General features: G+C 48.4%; 1 protein-coding gene across 6 annotated transcripts in view; it reads right to left on the bottom strand.

The window, feature by feature from the left end:
- The window catches only part of LRRC34 (leucine rich repeat containing 34), a 327,003-nt gene that overhangs the window by 80,051 nt on the left and 225,892 nt on the right, over positions 1-21,060 (bottom strand). For all 6 annotated transcript variants that reach the window (XM_086944309.1, XM_086944310.1, XM_086944306.1 and 3 more), the window contains one exon: positions 16,344-16,408. In XM_086944309.1, coding sequence (XP_086800435.1) covers positions 16,344-16,408 — 65 coding nt within the window. The remainder of the gene's footprint in view (positions 1-16,343; positions 16,409-21,060) is intronic.

Genomic DNA, 21,060 nt, shown 5'->3' with positions numbered 1-21,060 from the left:
TGGAAGATGACACCTGAAAGCAGAGGGGACCAAGTTCGTGACTACTAGCCAGTAGTCAGTGGGCACCAGGAGGGCACCGGATGGTAGCCACCTCGACAAGGTGAGTGGGTGACGCTGTGACCGCAGATCTCACGGACCAGGAGGCGTTGTCGGCGACCAGGATGGAGGAGCGATCTGTCCCACGATGGATGAAGCTGTCGGCGTCGCTGGACCCAGGATTGGGCAACAAAGCCTTGGCAAATTCAAGCCCACGCGGTGGACTCAAAATGGCGTCTGGAGTGGACCAGGAGGGTCCGGGGTGCCTCTCTTGAAGAAGGAAGCAAGGGCCAGTCTGGAGCAACCAGACCAGCAGCAGTGATGTCGTCGGGCGTCGTGTAGAAGGCCACAAGCCAGCCGGCTAGTAGCCACACAGCGCGGTGAGCACGCAAAAGCAGAAGGGCCCCACGCAGATCGTGGAGATGCTGGAGGGCTGATCTTCGGTGCTGGAGCTGCTCAGGGTTGGGGCTTCTCGGACCCCAAAGCACTCATCAGTGGAAGACTCGGTGGGCTTGTTGCAAAGAAGTCGTGCAGTCTTGGCGATCGTCGGTCCCTCGAGGTCTCGTCGCACTCACAGTTCTCAGCTTTGCTGTAGAGGTGAGTAGAGGTCAGAGGTGTCAGGGAAGCCGGGTCTCGTCGAGCTGGGTCGTCGGATTCGTGAAGAAGGACTTGCAGCAGACCGCAGTGTTCTTAGGATGGTGCCCGCTTGATGCAGGGTGACTACTCCTTAGCCACAAGGGAGCATCTTGAAGAAGAAATCTTGATGTCCTTTCGAAGAAAGTCGTGTCTTGATTCCAAAGATGATCTAATTTGAACAGGGGGCCCGCTCCCATCTTTATACTAAAAAAGGGGGCTGACCCGGTGACTAGGTCCTGCCTATGGGTGGGACTAGGAGGGGGGTGGTTACACCCCTCTGCCATGCCGGACTTTCCCCAGGCCAGGGGCTGGTGTGCCCCTGGAACTGGTTCTGACCGGCCTATGCGTAGTGAGCACCGGGGTGCCACTCAGCAGTCACCTTCCTGAAAAGCCCTGCCTACCCAGGATACACAAAACCATGTCTGGGACGGTGCTAGCACCGCCCCTGACAGGAAACCCTTTGTCCAGGCTCCCCTCGCTGGAAGGACTCCCAGCTGCAGGGGGTCAGACTCGTGTCTGTGGTGGCAGCATCCATTTTGTGGAGCTGAGGCTTCAGTTAACTTTAACCGGGGTTCACAGTTACATACATGTCGTGTCCCTCTAGAAGGGTGGAATGCTAACCCCGTCGCCAGAATTGGCGAGGGGTTAGTATTCCAATTCGTATGACACCTTACTCGACATGTTTTGATAAAGCAATACCAAAGATAGCATTTAACCGCGAGGATTATAATGCACTTAAGAGTATATGGTATGCGATATCATGGAACAGCTATTAGGACTTGGTTCCGCAAGCTGCAGACAGGCCCAGCTCATGCCAGAGCACCATCTCACACGATTCCAAGCACTCTGCCTTCAGGATTGTCAAGGCCTGCCATAGGAGTGACTGATAGGAATCTGTGTGTCCATTTTAGGGTTAGATATAGGTATACTATATCTACAGCAAAGGGTGATTACACGACTTTGCCCCAGCTGTCATGCAGCCAGTTGTGTCAAATTTAGGAGGCCAGCCAGGGGTGGCATAATACATGCTTCAGCCCCTGGTAGGCCCTGGGTACACCTATGCCCTGAGTTACAGGGTCTGATAAGGTGGCCCAGTACCAATTGGAAATGTACCGGAATCCATTTTACAGAGAGAGCAGTAGGCCTGGGGTCCTGATTGGCAGGGTCCCAGGTCGACTATGTCCAAAACCAGCTAAAACACAGGGCAAAAAGTTGGGGGCAACCATAGTCAGGATGTACCTTCCTACACAACCCCCCCCCCCCCAAACGAAAGGAGATAAGGCTATCCTTGTCCAGGTAAGCCTCTATTACCTAAGTGGCCATATAAGGAAGGACCAGCTCTGGCCTGTTTCCCCCCTGTGTCATGGTCCACTAGGCAACCCCTCACCCTAAGGGTATCTGAGGGTCTCCACCATAGGGAATCTCTGTCTCTGGTGTGTCTTGGGAAAGTAAAAGGCTGATGCTGGGATGGAGTACTGAAGTGAGGCTCCTCTACCTTTGGGCTCAACTTCCTCCAATCACCATCCATCATGTGTGCCTTTCTTTCTTTAGCTGAGATGCACTGAGCTCTCAGGGTCAGTCTCTGGCTACCTAAAGCTGGAGGCTGAGTCCCTCTGTTTGGCTTACTGGAGGGACAGGTCAGGTCTGGGGTTTTTAGGCCCCATGTTTGGCTGTGCCCAACAGTGTCCAGCTGTGGGAGGTCCCTAACTACTTTTAAGGGGGATCCCTCAGGAGTCTGTTTTATTTTCACTTGGCTAGGTTTACCAGCTTCAGTGATCCTAATCTTCTGATTAAGGGGTTCTTTTGGACAGGGGGCCCTTTGGGGTCCACCACTGGCCTCCCTGACCTCCACAGCCCTGGGCTGACTGAGGCAGGGTAGAGAGGTGCAGGTTACCTGCTCCAGACTGGCTCCCACCTGGGAAGGGTCCACTGCCATCAGGGGCTCTGCCAGGCTAGGCCTGACTACCTCTGGGGCAGTTCCTTCAACAGGGGTAGAGTCAGTTCCCTGAGGAGGCTGGCTCTCACCTAGTGTCTGGGAGGGGGAAGACTCTTCTTCCTCCTCAATGCTCTCTGTTTGAGTGGAGTGATCCATTGTTTCAGGCTTCACAACCTCACTATCTGTTTGAGTAGAGGCTGAGACCATTTCAACCTTGCCAACCTTTTCAGGAGGGCACTCAGTCTGTGTTTGGGCTGTGACTGTCACAGCCCTCCTATCCTGTTCTGGAAAGTCTGTCTGAGCCTGGGCAGTGGCTACCACTGCCCTTCCAACCTTTTCAGGGAGGAATGGTGCTTGGACTGGGGCTGTAGCTATTACTGCCCCACTAACCTGTCTGGATAGGCCTATCATTCTGGAGTGAGTTTCTTGTTCCACCTCAGCCCATGCTGAGAGTTCCAGGTCATTCCCCAGTAAGCAATCTACAGGTAGGTTATCTGTCACTGCCACCCTCATGGGCCCTGTGACATTACCCCAGCTGAGCTTGACTACTGCCATGGGATGCCTTCTCTTCACTCCATGAATGTCTGTCACCTGATAAGTAAAACCAGGGGTCAGTTGAGCAGAGGGGACCAGATGGTCAATCACCATGGTGATGCTGGCCCCTGTGTCTCTGAATGCCTCAACTTTCTGACCATTCACTAAGACCTCTTGTCTATACTTTCCCAAAAGGTGGGGTCCAGTAGTGAAGTTGGCAAACCCCATGCCAGTCTCACAGACAAGAGTGTGGTCAGGGAACCTGGCTAGGCCATAGTCCTCCTGATTTCCCAAAGTAATGCCCACCACATTCTTGGGGGCACTCCCACCACCTGGGGGATTACCACTAGTGGTAACAGGAGGTTTAGGAGTATTACCTGGGGGTATATTTCCCTTATTACCATTTTTAGGGCAACTGGCATCACTTTTGTAATGACCCACCTGTTTACAGGTATGGCAATAAGGTTTCTTCTGTTCTGAAGGAGTGTTCTGGGACCCACCACCCTTGTTGGAGTTTTGGGGCCCTTGGGAAGTCTTCTCTTTGGATTTATCCCCACCCTTCTCTTGAGGCTTGGTTGATTCCTTTTTCTGGTCACCACCCTGGTTTTTAGGCCTAACCCTGGTTCTGACCCATTTGTCTGCCCTCTTACCCAATTCCTGTGGAGAGGTCAGATCAGAGTCTACCAGGTGCTGGTGTAATAACTGGTTCTGACAATTATTTAAGATTTGCTCCCTCATAATTAGATTGTACAATCCTTTAAAATCAGTAACCTTACTACCCAGTAGCCAGCCTTCAAATCAAAAGCCTTAGTGGCACAATCAACAAAGTCAGTCCAATCTTGAGACTGAGTTTTCTGGGTGTCTCTGAACAGCATCCTGTATTGTTCAGTGGTTAAACCAAACCCATCAACCAGTGTATTCTTCAAGATTTGGTAATTGTTAGCATCCTCAACTCTAGTAGTGAGGAGCTTATCTCTACCTTTACCATCAAAGGAGAGCCACAAGATAGCTGCCCACTGACTTTGGGGAACACCCTGCACAGTGCAGGCTCTCTCCAAAGCAGTAATCCATTTGTGGATGTCATCCCCTTCTTTAAAGGGGGGCACTATCTTATTCAGGTGCTTTGTATCAAAACTCCTTTCCCTATTGCTAGGTTTAGTGCTGCCACCAGTGGGCTGTAGCCCACATAATTCTTGCTCTCTAGCAAGGGCAAGTCTCTCTTTGGCCAGGGCAAGTTCTTCCCTTTCAATCCTCAGTTTGATTGCCCTTTCTTCAGCTTCATACACTCTCCTCTTAGGGGAAGACATCCCTCTGTGAGAAGAGTTGAGAGAGCCATTGGTTCAAAGGGATCTGTTAGAACCTCTTGATAGAGACCTAACTCGTCCATTCCCGATGTTAAGCTGACCTGAGAGTGGGCCCAGGGGTCCCCCAGTACCAAGCTCATGTCTGCTTAAGTTGGACCTGGTTAGTCTTCTGACTTCTACCTGTCCCTTATCTGCCTCATCCCCTGACAATCCTCATCCTCATCATCATCTGCTTCCTGGAGGGGATGGTCATGGTTATCAAAGGGTCCCTGTAAGGAGGGCAAACTCCCATCTGGATTAGAAGGGTCTGAGTTACCAGCCCTACTGGCATCATAAGCCTCTAAGAGACCAATCAGAAAGGAGATTGTGGGGTTAGACCCCTGTTTTAGCTTCCTGAGGGTACACACTTGTCTCATCTCATGGAAGCTAAGAGCAGCATATTTAGAAGTGACCTGTGGAGGGTCCACTGACACAAGGGGATACTCAGAGTTTCCTCCTTTGTCTGGCATGCTGTTTCTAGTGTGGTGTAAGTGATGCACCTACCTACACTATGTGTTTACCTACTGATCCCTTGCTAAGAGTTGCAGCCAAGGTGTGCTAAGCCTTGGGGAGCTGCAACAGCTGGTTCAGTAGAACTCAGAGTATTCTAAGCTTAGTTATATGTACCTAACAGTACTTATGTGATCTTTCAACAAGATATTCTTAGGATACGTGTGGTAAAACAACAGCAAGCTCAAATCCCACCCGCTGCTCACCAATGTGAGAAGGTGGCCTGATATGCAGTGCTCACTATTCTAGTGAACACTATGTATCAGTCCAGCAACCCTTATTGATGATTGGTTGTAAGTCAACCTTATAGACCAGCTATCCTAGTAGCGTGGATACGAGCAGTCTAAGGCTAAAGACTCGAGAGGGCGTGTTAAGCCAGCTGTTATACCACACATATACCCCTTGAACACCAAGTGAAAGGACACCACACAAGTGTTATGAAAATAAACAGTGTATTTATTAAGAATCACAACAGCCCTGTACTCTTTATGAGGACAGGGTACTAAGCACAACACAAAACCTTTACGAAAATACTTAAGTTAGCACAGTATATACAAATGCCCGAGGGGCACGGAAAACCATATACTCTGAAAGTGGAATGCGAAATTACTAGCAGGTAAGTACAGTACTAATAGGCTTTGGAATCGCTAGATCTTGACTATAGAATCTTCAGATTACTTCTAGGAGACCCAGGGGACTCGGGTGCAGAGTGTGCACTCTCACGCGTGATGCGGGACAAAGTCTATGGTAGCTAGGAATTGCAAAGTTAGTGTTCTCGGGCGAACCCGACCTGGTAGGAGGAAAACGAAAGTGGATTCTGACCCTTGGATAGTGAGGCTATGCTGGGGCACCGAAATGCCGAAGTTACCTAGCCCAGGGGCTGCAGCTGCATAGGACTCAAAAGACGTCGGGAATCCTCGTTGTCGGACCAGGAGCCTGGAAGAAAGAAGTTGCTGGCAGGCGACCAGTGAAGAAAGGTCGGTGGATCCAAGCCTGGATCGATGGAAGATGACACCTGAAAGCAGAGGGGACCAAGTTCGTGACTACTAGCCAGTAGTCAGTGGGCACCAGGAGGGCACTGGATGGTAGCCACCTCGACAAGGTGAGTGGGTGACGCTGTGACCGCAGATCTCACGGACCAGGAGGCGTTGTCGGCGACCAGGATGGAGGAGCGATCTGTCCCACGATGGATGAAGCTGTCGGCGTCGCTGGACCCAGGATTGGGCAACAAAGCCTTGGCAAATTCAAGCCCACGCGGTGGACTCAAAATGGCGTCTGGAGTGGACCAGGAGGGTCCGGGGTGCCTCTCTTGAAGAAGGAAGCAAGGGCCAGTCTGGAGCAACCAGACCAGCAGCAGTGATGTCGTCGGGCGTCGTGTAGAAGGCCACAAGCCAGCCGGCTAGTAGCCACACAGCGCGGTGAGCACGCAAAAGCAGAAGGGCCCCACGCAGATCGTGGAGATGCTGGAGGGCTGATCTTCGGTGCTGGAGCTGCTCAGGGTTGGGGCTTCTCGGACCCCAAAGCACTCACCAGTGGAAGACTCGGTGGGTTTGTTGCAAAGAAGTCGTGCAGTCTTGGCGATCGTCGGTCCCTCGAGGTCTCGTCGCACTCACAGTTCTCAGCTTTGCTGTAGAGGTGAGTAGAGGTCAGAGGTGCCAGGGAAGCCGGGTCTCGTCGAGCTGGGTCGTCGGATTCGTGAAGAAGGACTTGCAGCAGACCGCAGTGTTCTTAGGATGGTGCCCGCTTGATGCAGGGTGACTACTCCTTAGCCACAAGGGAGAATCTTGAAGAAGAAATCTTGATGTCCTTTCGAAGAAAGTCGTGTCTTGATTCCAAAGATGATCTAATTTGAACAGGGGGCCCGCTCCCATCTTTATACTAAAAAAGGGGGCTGACCCGGTGACTAGGTCCTGCCTATGGGTGGGACTAGGAGGGGGGTGGTTACACCCCTCTGCCATGCCGGACTTTCCCCAGGCCAGGGGCTGGTGTGCCCCTGGAACTGGTTCTGACCGGCCTATGCGTAGTGAGCACCGGGGTGCCACTCAACAGTCACCTTCCTGAAAAGCCCTGCCTACCCAGGATACACAAAACCATGTCTGGGACGGTGCTAGCACCGCCCCTGACAGGAAACCCTTTGTCCAGGCTCCCCTCGCTGGAAGGACTCCCAGCTGCAGGGGGTCAGACTCGTGTCTGTGGTGGCAGCATCCATTTTGTGGAGCTGAGGCTTCAGTTAACTTTAACCGGGGTTCACAGTTACATACATGTCGTGTCCCTCTAGAAGGGTGGAATGCTAACCCCGTCGCCAGAATTGGCGAGGGGTTAGTATTCCAATTCGTATGACACCTTACTCGACATGTTTTGATAAAGCAATACCAAAGATAGCATTTAACCGCGAGGATTATAATGCACTTAAGAGTATATGGTATGCGATATCATGGAACAGCTATTAGGACTTGGTTCCGCAAGCTGCAGACAGGCCCAGCTCATGCCAGAGCACCATTTCACACGATTCCAAGCACTCTGCCTTCAGGATTGTCAAGGCCTGCCATAGGAGTGACTGATAGGAATCTGTGTGTCCATTTTAGGGTTAGATATAGGTATACTATATCTACAGCAAAGGGTGATTACACGACTTTGCCCCAGCTGTCATGCAGCCAGTTGTGTCAAATTTAGGAGGCCAGCCAGGGGTGGCATAATACATGCTTCAGCCCCTGGTAGGCCCTGGGTACACCTATGCCCTGAGTTACAGGGTCTGATAAGGTGGCCCAGTACCAATTGGAAATGTACCTAGGGTACATGGAATCCATTTTACAGAGAGAGCAGTAGGCCTGGGGTCCTGATTGGCAGGGTCCCAGGTCGACTATGTCCAAAACCAGCTAAAACACAGGGCAAAAAGTTGGGGGCAACCATAGTCAGGATGTACCTTCCTACACTCCTCAACGCATTTCCCTATTCACAAAGGATTTTGCTAGAGAGGGTCGGAGAAACCGAGAGATGGTCGGAAACAGCGTGAGGGTCGGAGAAACCGAGGGTGGGCCGGAGAAACCGAGGGTGGGCCGGAGAAACCGAGGGTGGGCCGGAGAAACCGAGGGTGGGCCGGAGAAACCGAGGGTGGGCCGGAGAAACCGAGGGTGGGTCGGAGATACCGAGGGTGGGCCGGAGATACCGAGGGTGGGCCGGAGAAACCGAGGGTGGGCCGGAGAAACCGAGGGAGGGTCGGAGATACCGAGGGAGGGTCGGAAAAACCGAGGGTAGGCCGGAGATACCGAGGGTAGGCCGGAGATACCGAGGGTAGGTCGGAAAAACCGAGGGTGGGCCGGAGAAACCGAGGGAGGGTCGGAGATACAGAGGGAGGGTCGGAAAAACCGAGGGTAGGCCGGAGATACCGAGGGTGGGTCGGAAAAACCGAGGGTGTGCCGGAGATACCGAGGGTGGGTCGGAAAAACCGAGGGTGGACCGGAGAAACCGAGGGTGGGTCGGAAAAACCGAGGGTGTGCCGGAGATACCGAGGGTGGGTCGGAAAAACCGAGGGTGGGCCGGAGAAACCGAGGGTGAGTCGGAGAAACCGAGGGTGGGTCGGAAAAACCGAGGGTGGGTCGGAAAAACCGAGGGTGGGTCGGAAAAACCGAGGGTGGGCCGGAGAAACCGAGGGTGGGTCGGAAAAACCGAGGGTGGGTCGGAGATACCAAGGGTGGGTCGGAGAAACCGAGGGAGGGTCGGAAAAACCGAGGGAGGGTCGGAGAAAGCCAGAGAGGGTCGGTGTGTAAACTAATCGGTGCATTTTTTGTTACCCCTCCCACCGCCCCTATAAAAAATTTCGCCGAAGCAGTGTTGTAGGGAAAGGCAATATGCAAATGTGGGCCACTTTTTTTGCGCATGCCCAGGCCGATTTTGAATCCCAATCCAACCCTGCTGGCCAGCCACTGCTTCAGTTATTCAGGCTGCCAATCATCAGCCTCTTGGTAGCCTGGCTGCTGCTGAAATATTTTCATTGCCATTTTTTTCCTGCACAGGTCGCAGCGGGCAAATGGGTGATGCACCCCCCGTACTCGTTGCTGCTGTTCGGTGTTTGGTAGTCAGACTGCCTTTAGGAGGGGAGGAGGGCACAGGACAACCAGAGACTGCTGGCCTCTTCCGTGGGGGCTGGGGGTGTTTGCGTGCGTCCGATGTTCCAGAGCCCATCCTACCAAAGCTCTGCAAACTGGGCCAAGGACAGGAAGAAGACCAAATGTAGAATGCGACATAAAGATGTCTTTTGAAGTGTCTGTTTTGCAATGTTTGTTCAAACACCTACATTTTGCAGTAGACATGAAACTGTTTTGTGTTACAAACTGCAGCTACAGTTTTTGACTACAGAGATTTAGGACTGTTTGCCTCATGACAAAATGTGTGCATTTTGTATTTGTAAGGTGAACTGAAAGACACTCTGGCTGGGGTCGCACAACAGTGTGAAAGGTGAAAACAGGCCTTAAGTTTATTGAAACAAACAAATAAAAAACGTCTTCCTTTCTGATGTCTAAGTATTTTGAAAAGTCGGATCGAAACTAGAAGTGCAACAGTGGCATGTTACTTCTTAAAAACTGAAGAGTAATGGAAAGAAAGCTTTATAGAAGGATCAAACAAATCAATATTTATAAGAGTGTTTATGTGCTGCACGCCGAGGACGCAGAGATCAGACAGTAGTTTGCTTGCTGCTCTCACTCACTTGGTGCTGGTATTACATTTTCTAGGAGCGCTTTCCTGTCCATTCCAGTACTTTATGAGTTAGACCTGAGAGATGCTACACAGGAGTCACCCTCGAGGGACAAACGACTCGGCTGCATCTGCACTTCCCTAGTCAGTAATACCAAAATTATTCTAAAAACATGAGGTCACACTACTGGCCAGCACCCCCCACCCCTAAACATTGTTCCAGCTCTCCTATTCAGCGCTTGCTCTCATCGCTGCGGTGGGGGCAGTCACAGCTTCACAGGGAGGTTCATGTGTGGGGGTACAAAGGGCTCATCGCACAACAGACACTCCACAGCAGAACAACTTGTCTGTACAGCCCAGTCCGTATCTTTATAAACGAGAACCTCTTTACTACACTTTAAAACATAATACTACACACAACAAAAATACAGTTCCTCGCAGTGAGGTGCCCTGAGGCCTGGTCAGGTTATAACTTACCAGGGGTACATAGCGGTCGCGCTGCTTGCATCTTACAGAATCTGGAGGGGGCGGATAAACGGACTCACCTCAGGCCTGCTGACTAGTGACACAGGGGGCTAGCCTACAATTATGTCATGTGGATTGTGGCCGCTTCTGTACCGTCCGTCCGTCCGTCCGTGGACCGTGGCAGCTGCTCCTCAACGCATTTCCCTATTCACAAAGGATTTTGCTAGAGAGGGTCGGAGAAACCGAGAGATGGTCGGAAACAGCGTGAGGGTCGGAGAAACTGAGGGTGGGCCGGAGAAACCGAGGGTGTGCCGGAGATACCGAGGGTGGGTCGGAAAAACCGAGGGTGGGCCGGAGAAACCGAGGGTAGGTCGGAGATACCGAGGGAGGGTCGGAAAAACCGAGGGTAGGCCGGAGATACCGAGGGTGGGCCGGAGAAACCGAAGGTGGGTCGGAGAAACCGAAGGTGTGCCGGAGATACCGAGGGTGGGTCGGAAAAACCGAGGGTGGGTCGGAAAAACCGAGGGTGGGCCGGAGAAACCGAGGGTGGGCCGGAGAAACCGAGGGTGGGTCGGAGATACCGAGGGTGGACCGGAGAAACCGAGGGAGGGTTGGAAAAACTGAGGGTGGGTTGGAGAAACCGAAGGTGTGCCGGAGATACCGAGGGTGGGTCGGAGATACCGAGGGTGGACCGGAGAAACCGAGGGAGGGTCGGAAAAACCGAGGGTGGGTCGGAGAAACCGAAGGTGTGCCGGAGATACCGAGGGTGGGTCGGAAAAACCGAGGGTGGACCGGAGAAACCGAGGGTGGGTCGGAAAAACCGAGGGTGGGTCGGAAAAACCGAGGGTGTGCCGGAGAAACCGAGGGTGGGTCGGAAAAACCGAGGGTGTGCCGGAGAAACCGAGGGTGGGTCGGAGATACCGAGGGAGGGTCGGAAAAACCGAGGGTGGGCCGGAGAAACCGAGGGTGGGTGGGAGATACCGAGGGTGGGCCGGAGAAACCGAGGGAGGGTCGGAAAAAGCCACACAGGGGGCTAGCCTACAATTATGTCATGTGGATTGTGGCCGCTTCTGTACCGTCCGTCCGTGGACTGTGGCAGCTGCTCCTCGCTCTCATCACTCTGCAGTCACGCGCGCAGTAAATTGCAATGCGCATGTGGGAATTACACCCCCCCCCCCCCTCCCCCCACCCTGGAGAGGCGCGCAGACGCGGCAGGAGGAGACAGGGCATCATTCTGCGCGCACAGGCACCTGTTTGGGGTTAGGTTGCACACTTGCACATAACAACATTCAGCAATGTTGTGCACCGGTCAATCACAGCTTGCTGGCGCTCTACTGCTATTCTGCTACTAACTTGGAAGTCTCTCAGACTGATGTCCCTAACTAAGTGAGTGATTAGAGTGACGCTGTTGTGGCCTGGGGGCCGATTTTCAGTCCGATCGTCACAGGCTGTGACGGTCGGACTGAAAATCGGCCCCCAGCCACAAAACTGGCCTATTTTTTTCAAAAACCGGCCCCCCACCCCCTCCAGCCTACCGGGGGATAGCCCGGTGCCTGGACTCACCAGTCCGGCCCTGCAGGAGAAATAATGGGAAATGAGAGGGTTTGAGGTGTGTGAGTAGTTATCATCATGGTTGTTTATAAATTGATAATTTATAGGTATATGTATTGGAGTAAAACGTACTTTGATGAAGATGTAGGATTGCGGTTGCTAACGAGTATGAAGTATTGTGTGTTTGATGGCTGCTGCTAGGACATTTTTAAATGGTCGTCGATATATGGTTGCATGAAAAATCAATGTAGACATTAAGTTCAAACCTTGAATGCAGGATGATGATGTTTGGGAGAGATATCAGTGGGTTAAAATATTTTGTACTATGTGCAATGACACAGCTTAATAAAGTTTCAATTTGGGGAAGAAATAAGATTGAAGTTGATATACGGATGCATGGAACATAAATGTATATATTAAGGGCCTGAGTACAAGTTTGGTGGTGTAGGAGCGGGCTGCCAAGCCAGCACCTGCTCCCATACCGCCAAACTCAACCGCTGGCCACCCGCCAGATTACAAGTTTCCTTGTGGTCGGGCGGGAGGTCTTTTGGCAGCCCCACAGTGGTGCCTATTAGAAAGGCACCACAATAGGAGCCCCAAAGCCCATTTCTGCATAGCATGGACTGTACAGTTTATGCCATGTAGGAAAGGGGGTGCATGCACACAGGAGGACACACCATGTGCGCCCTGCATGTATCCCCAGGCCCAGAGGCAAAAGGGTACAGGACTCCCTTAGTTTCCTCACTGCTATAATTTTCATGGCGTGAGCACCGCCATGAGACCGATGGCGGTCACGAAAGTCATAATATGCTTAGCGGTGCCGCAGCGGCACCACCAACCATACTGCGACCTCAGACCACTGTGCCACTGCCAGGGATCATGGATCCCCAGCGGTTGCGGCTGCCCTCTGGCGGTCTGTCCACCATAGTCATAATACGGCAGTCAGACTGCCGGTGCAGCAGTCCCCAACTGCCACTGCACCTCCTCCACAGGTTTGGCGGTCCACTTGTAATTAAGCCCTACATTTTTCAGTGCATGAGGATGATGTTTGAGAAAGATATCAGTGGGTTTAAATATTTTGAAGTGTGTGTAATGGTAGAGCACAATATATGTAGATGGTCCATAATAAAGGAATGTGAGTTGGGTAAGAAGCGTGTAGTTGATTATTTACCCCTGGTTAGTACTAAACAATTAGAGCCATACCTTTTGTTCCCTATTGGTCACTCTAAAAGATTTTATCTTATTAGATTTAGATTTAGTATTGCTCATCTACTAGTCTCTTACCCCAGCAAAGTATATTGCGACTCTCACTTGGATCCCTGCCCATGTGATTCTAACTCATCCCAGAATATGCTCCACTTCCTTTTTTTCTGCCAGTTCTACTCTAAATCCCGAAGAGATTTTTTTTTTGTCAAAGGTGTAGAACCCGAAGAGATTTTATTATTCCACGATTAAGGGTATTGAATATTAGAAAATATAGACCCGCGTTATTTTACCATTCAGCTTCTCCAAAACAGAATATATATATGTCAAATGATTTATAAATGTAGATTTGCTGCAGTGTGATCAAGAAGCTTAGTTGGGAAATTATTAATTTTAATATTCTGTATTGCACTTTATGCTGAAGTTCGCTTTATAAGATAACATTTTTAAAGGTCATTACTTTTTGTACTATTAGGTAGCACTTAGCACCGTTGTGCATGGCTATAGCCTTTATTGTAACCATTATGATCACATTGAGGGTATTGAACATTAGAAAAAGTACTGCAATCTACGCAAAAAAAAGTCCCTAACAAGATAAACGTTATATATATGTAGATTACTAATGTTTGCACTTTCAGGTGGCACCTGCACTTCAAATATTTTTTTTTTCATGGGCACAGTTTTTAATGTAACCTATATGAACATAGATTTTGTAGACACTGACTGTGTATTAGAGGATATAATTTGGAAATTTTGATGCTTGTTTCTAATGTCAGTAGTCTGATGTACATAGGAGGAACTGAATAAGGACATCAATTTTTAGATTGTTTGAAATGGTCAGTACATAACGTGTTTAATGATTATTTAATATGATGATGTCTTTTTGTGAATGTTATGTATTCTTGTGCTGCTTTTATGGTTGCTAAAACCGAATAAAGTTTACTGACTGACTGACTTCCAAATGAATGTGAATGGGATATAACAGTAATGGGGCTTTTTTAACTTATTCTTAGAATCCACTTGGGACTGGGTAGTCTACAATCACATTAGTACCCCCGCCCTGGGCAGCGCACCCCAACCAACAGACCACGCACGCAACCTGGGCTTCATCCTGGACTCCTCCCTCTCCATGACCAGACAAGTCAACGCCGTCTCCTCGTCGTGCTTCAACATCCTGCGCATGCTACGTAAGATCTTCCGGTGGATCCCCACCGAGACCAGGAAGACGGTCACCCAGGCCCTCGTCACCAGCCGTCTGGACTACGGCAACTCCCTCTACGCCGGAACCACCGCCAAGCTCCAGAAGAGACTCCAGCAGATCCAGAACGCCTCAGCACGTCTCATCCTAGACATCCCCCGTCGCAGCCACATCTCCGGACACCTGAGAGACCTGCACTGGCTCCCGGTCAACAAGAGAATCACCTTCCGACTCCTCACCCACGCACACAAGGCCCTACACAACCAAGGCCCGGGATACCTCAACAGCTGCCTCAACTTCTACGCTCCCAAACGCCAGCTTCGATCGACCGGCCACGCCCTCGCCGCCGTCCCCCGCATCCGAAGAGCCACCACAGGAGGACGGTCCTTCTCCTACCTCGCCGCCAAGACATGGAACTCCCTCCCGACCCACCTCCGCCTGACCCAGGACCACCTCGCCTTCAGGAAGCAACTCAAGACCTGGCTGTTCGAGCAGTAGCGGACCCCCTTCCCTAGCGCCTTGAGACCCTTTGGGTGAGTAGTGCGCTATATAAATGCTGTGATTGATTGATTGATTGATTGATTGATATTCTAGTCTACCGTAAATCCTGAATGTTAACACAGGGATTTATCAAGTGAGTTAATTGTGAGGTATTCACTCTTTGAAGTAGGAGTCCATATGGGTAACATGTTCTCAGAGGCCTCACAGCTTCTCCTTAAATGTATGACCTAATAGAAGTATCTCACAGAACATGAGGTTGTACAACACTTAGGACATCCAGCTAGCTTGGCGTATTGTTCATGAGGGATTGATTTGAAATGTCATAAAGAAATATTCATCTCTAGAATGTCTTTTGTAATTACACATTGCTGGTTAAAGTGGAATAAGTACATATTTTTGTATAGGAAGTTTTTGTACAACTGTATATTGGTTGAGGGTTTGCAGAGTCATAACGTCTCTGTTATGTGTGTATATGTGTTTAGATTGTATAGTGATTGTATATTTGTAACTATGTATTTTTTAAGAATGTTAAGGTATGTTTAAATTACAGCCCTGATGAAGTCTTCCTCAGGATGAAATGTGTTGGCTGGCTGGATTGTGATGTCTAAAGAATAACAATAAAACTATTTTGGATACTACATTAAGGCTCACACTTCATGATGGATTGAAAATAAGAAAACTATTTGTTTGTTTAACAAGGATGAACATTTGATCAATTGAACTTTCAGGAAACTCCTTGAGTTCATATTACTTTCCCTTGTCTATATAGATTTCAATACAGGAACATTTTATGTGTGGATTTTACCTACTTGGAACCTAATTTGCATACTAAGATAACACTTCCTTAACAGCTGGTATCCCAGTTTCTCTTCTTAATCTTAGAAAATAATTGTTAATCTCGTGAATGTGTATTAAAAATAACTCAAATGATTATGCTTAAACTCATCAAGAAACAATGTCACCTTTGACCAAATTGTAACTCTAAACGAAAATGTAATATTAGCTCATATTGCAAAAAAATATCTTTCACAGTACACAGGATGTATTCATTATATGTATTCATTATAGTCCTAAAAAAAATGAGTTGCTTCACTGCTTTTTCATTTAGCCTTTGCAGAAAAATACAGTCACTTATAAGTCTTTTTGATTTTCTTCTATCTGAGAAATCCACGCAAAACACCTAGGTAAACTGCATACCCAACATCCATCACTAAGTTAATGTTGCTGAGTTTCAAAGGAATTCTGGAATTGGAGCCATCCAAAATGCCAATACCAAACAGATTAAATGCCCTCCTCTAATATGACATCTTCTTGTGGGATTTTGTTGCCCACAAGACTTGAAGTTGTCGCTCTAGCTCCAGAAATCCACTCCCCACAGCAAATTCCAATTAACAATGGTTTTCATCTCAGTGGAGGGTGAACCTGCAATAATATTCTGTAACTATGTGGCACACTAAGGGCCTTATTTAGATTTAGGCAGAGCACTAAAGGCTATTAAGAGTTCTCATGACACTGTGGTAGTTCAGTCATTTCCAAGTAATTTCTTTTGGAGTATTTGGCGCACTGGCTGTGAAATTGCAGTGAGCTATAAATGGCACAGGAGACAAGACTAAGCATAACAGAAAGTAACATAATAACTGCCAGCACTCAGGAGCGGGTGTAAATAATGTATAATTAATATTGTAGCCGCTTTCTTACTGTAATCATTTGTGTGTGCCCATTATACCTAAATTCATACCTGCAGTAGAATTCCAATGTGTTCTGCTCCAACATCAGTTAAAATATTATACCTAAGATCCAGACCTACAAGACAAAAAAACAAAACCACATGATGAACAAATGCCTCCTGCCAAGACAAACAATTCAAGTGGTAAAAAAACCAACATATCTATTTGTATGCAGTAGATCCCCTAGAAACATAATACACAATTTAAAGAAGACATAGGACTCATTAAGGTTGACTTCTGTCTAGTGCGTGCTCAAGATAATTGTGAACAACACATTTCTGAAACTTGATCACTTCTTTTTTCCTATGTATAGACATACATGTACAGAACTGTAAGAATATCCTCAGCCACAAAAGTAATAATATTGAATTCACTAGAAATAGATATTTTATTTTATTTCCCCAGCTAGTTGATGCCATTTTCCTTGGGCCCTTACATGTATTGAAGGTCTTTACATTCAATGCATCTACGTTTTTCTCTACGGCTGCGCGGTGGACGAAGGGACAGTGGCAGTGTTCCTGAGTCCGCTTGTGGTACGGCTCGGCTGAAAGGCTCATCTGTTTTAAAAACTTGGCATACATTTTAATTCTGGTTCTCTTATGTGGGACAATATTTGATTTTAAATGACAAGTGTAAAGGGGCTTGGTTACACAATACCTGTACTCGATTTCTTGGTCTTCCCGCCCTGGTCTGACACGGTGTTTACCGTTGCGCGGAAGGCGGGGTAGACAGAGACAGGCACTTCCGGCGGGGGCAGCCCTCTAGTTGTTGGGCGAGGTAGCCTTGAAATTGAACATGCCTCTGCTGCCGCACATCGGGCGCGCCTAAAGGCGCGCCAAAGGCAAGCCCATCTGCGCCCGTCCGTGGCCGACCGGGGCTAGGGGACAGAACCCCTGCTGGTTTCGAGGACAGTGAAGCAGGATTATTTACTCTTAGAACTGCCACCAACTAGGTTATTAAAGGTCTACTGGTCTACCGACCTTCGGGCCCCATACCAGGTTCTCTCTTAGCTTAATTGACTATCTGGTGCAATCAGCACTAAGGTATGACAAACTACTGGTGCTGGGAGACTTGAATCTGCACCTTGATGATGTACTCAGCCTCAGGGCATAAGAGTTGCGTCAGGAATTAGCAACACTTCAATTATTACTAAAGTCGGAATGCCCTACACATAAGCAGGGACATTTACTTGATCCCATCTTTGCAAATTGGGATGCTCTGGTGGTTGAGTCCCCGTGTCCGGTGCTGTGGTCGGATCACTTTTGGATACCGTTTACAATACAGCTCCCGGCTCCCAAAGCAAAGGAGAAAGTTAAAATTGGTTTTAAAAGCAGGAAGTGGGTTGGCTTCTCTCAGGGGGCTTTTAATCAGGCCTTTCTGAGAGATGGACCACCCTCCAGTTTAGATGTAAAACACACCTGTTAAGCTTTAGGGAGGCGCATTACTGATGCCCTTCATTGTACGGCACCCTGGTCTAATAAGGTGTCCACTAAAAAACGCAAATCTGCTCCCTGGTTTGGGGAAGAACTTAGGACTGCCAAAACAGGGTGCACGCGTCTTGAAAGATGATGGAGGAAAGATTTCTACTTCCTCGTAGAAGAGGAATATAAAATCTGTATTAAGTCATACCATTCGCTCATTAGGAAGGCGAAGTCAGCCTATTTCAAGGAGAGAATTCGAACAGCTGAAAACTCTACCAAAGAACTTTTTAAGGTTTTTAAAGAAATGTCCTCCCTGACATCTATTGATCTGAGAAATCCTGCAATCGGGTGGCAGAATACTTTGCGGCGAAGGTAGAACAGATCTACTCCTCTTTCCCCGACTCTGCTCGTGTAAGCATCGGAGGGGAGGAGGAACAAGTGGATGTTCCAATACCACAATGTCTCCATAGATTTTCCATGCCTGTTCCGGACACCCATAAACAGATAGCGGTTACTATTAAATCAGGGTCACCTAGGAATCCAGGGACCCCCAGGGTGCTTAGAGGGAGTTTGGACATATTAGAGCCCTTTATTAGACATCTCATTGGTATGTCTTTTAGCTCAGGAGTGGTTCCTAACAGATGGAAAGAGGCAGTGGTGCTTCCTTTGCAAAAGAAGCCCTATATTAACGCGGAGCAACTAGACAACTTGCGACCCATCTCCCTGCTTCCCTATTTTGCTAAGGTAGCAGAGATGATTGTGAACATACAGCTTACAGCGCACATTTGTAAGTACAACCTTCTCCACCCCTCTTAGTCTGGTTTTCATGCCCTCCATTCCACTGAGTCGGCACTACTGTATTCCACGGAGATCATCCTGAAGCACTTGGACGACGGACCAACAGTGGCACTAATTTTGTTAGATCTAAGTGCCGTGTTCAACACTGTCGCCCACCATACCTTGTTGCAGGCTTTAAAGAGAGGTGGTGTTATTGATAGGGCTCTGACATGGATGGAATATTTTCCGACCGAGCGTAGCTTTCAAGTTATGCAAGGGGCTCACTACTCCAGGAACATCAAGCTGATGCAGGGGGTGCCTCAGGGCTCTACCCTGAGTCTGACCTTGTTCAATCTTTATGTCGCCCCCTTGGCAGAAATTTGCGAATAAGTTTGGGATTAATGCCCTGTCCTATGCTGATGACACCCATTTGGTGGTCTCCCTGACTCAGGCTCGATCCAATGCTGCCTCTAACTTCATGTCTTGCCAGCAAGAACTGGCTGAGTGGATGGCAAGTAATTGTCTGAAGCTAAATGGTACCAAGACCGAGGTACTGGTAATAGGGAAGGCTCCGTCAGTTCGGTCATCGACATGGTGGCCTCAGACATTGGGCCTTACCCCTACATTGTGTGAACAAGCAAAGAATCTCGGTGTATACCCTCCCCATTGCATCAAGGAAGATCATGGTGCATGCCTTGGTGACTTCGCCCCTGAATTACTGCAATCTCCTGTATTTGGGTGCAACGGACAAGTGCATACGGAGAATGCAGTGTATCCAGAATGCATCTGCAAGACTTGTTCTTATGTTACCAAGGAGAGCGTCTGCAGGGAAAACGCTTGCCTCCTTGCACTGGCTTCCCATTAGGGAGAGAGTGAAGTTCAAGGCCATGTGTGTAAGCCACCATATTTTACAGAAGAAGGGCCATGTGTATCTGCACGACCTTTCTTACTCCCTATGCACCTACCAGATTGCTTAGATCAAGTGGAAGAGGAATGGTGCATATCCTCAAGATTAGGAGATCAAGGATGGGCGGCCGATCCTTTCGGTATGAGGCGACCCAGTTGTGGAATACCCTTCCTCAGAATCTCCGGCTGGAAGAATCTGAATCTACTTTTGGGAAAGGTCTGAAGACCTATTTGTTTCCTGTGGTCTAATCCGCTATGTCATCTGTCTATTCTAGATACTGCTTTTGGTCCTACGGCTGTTGCCTTAGGGCGGGGACACACTGAGTCAGTGTAACCAGGCGCTCTACAAATACACATTACATAACATAACAAGGACGTGTAACTATTTTACAGTTTACTACTAGAAGTTGGTCCAGGCCAAGACAACCCAAATCGACGAGGTTGGCAACATGGAATCTACAGCTTAGAAGAAACTATAAGATGAGGCATGGGTTCAAATATCTGTAGAATTGTCTTTCCTGCCAGGTTTAATTACAGTATTTTAGTACTAACACAATGTTCTTTTAGATACAATGAAAATTAAAGCAAACATCTAATATGCACAACTACGAAGTTTTACATGACCCAATTATATGTACATGTTAATAGTACATTTTCCTGACAGAACTTTAAAAGAATAACTTTTTTTCCAGAGAATACTAGCACTACAGAATTGTATAAGGCATCATAACAACCTCCATGACTCTGATAACTGAATCAGAAAAATACTTCGCACTAATTCTCGTTTTTTGGCTCAAGAACCATATTCTTTTGTATGCGGATGACACAGTTAATATCCCTGATCCCAATAAGCCTATAGAGGCTTACTAATCCTTTTACTGAGTTTATGGAAATCATCGATATAAGGATTAATCAGTGAAAAACGTTTACTTTGTGTTGTGGTAAAAGTAAAAGTAAGACCTGCCCATTTAAAAAAAAATGGGAGTAAGATTTTAAGTACTAAACATTTTAGTTAGCTAGAGTTTCAGTTTTCAGCAGACGGGGGCTGGAACCACCATAGAGAAACTAGCTCAATCAATATGCTAAGGAAATAATGAAGGAATTTTACAAGTTTGGCGACCAAATTAGGGACCAAGTCAATTAAATGAATTTTTGACCCACTATAGTGCTAAAACAATTTCAGCAGCAACATATAGTGCTGGAATATTGGGGGGAGACAATACGTTCTTACAAAGACAGGAGAATACGTTTCTGGGAAGACACCTGGAGGTACCACATTCAAATCCAGAGACCATTATACACATGGAATTAGAGCTACATTTCCTAATGGATATTATAGAGTCTAAACCACTGTTTTATGGCACTCAATCTGGTCTAAAACAGAGACTCAAAGCCCCCAATCTGTCACTCCCGGGAGGCAGAAAGCCCACTAGGCACCAGGAATTATGTTTGTATTTTATTTTATAGATAGGGGTGGGGGCTGCCCAGAATGGGCATGCTAATGCCCTCACACCCAAAAAAGTATTTCTGCCCCGCCCCTCCCCGGAAGTCAGATTGTGGCAATAGCCACTTATCTGCTCCTCCAGGGGGTGGGGGCAGCAAGACCACTAGGAACCAGGGATAA

The sequence above is a fragment of the Lissotriton vulgaris genome, chromosome 11 (genome assembly GCF_964263255.1).
Source record: "Lissotriton vulgaris chromosome 11, aLisVul1.2, whole genome shotgun sequence".
NCBI lineage: Eukaryota > Metazoa > Chordata > Amphibia > Caudata > Salamandridae > Lissotriton > Lissotriton vulgaris.
The sequence above is the reverse complement of the archived record's forward strand: the minus strand, read 5'-3'. Positions and strand labels throughout refer to the sequence as shown.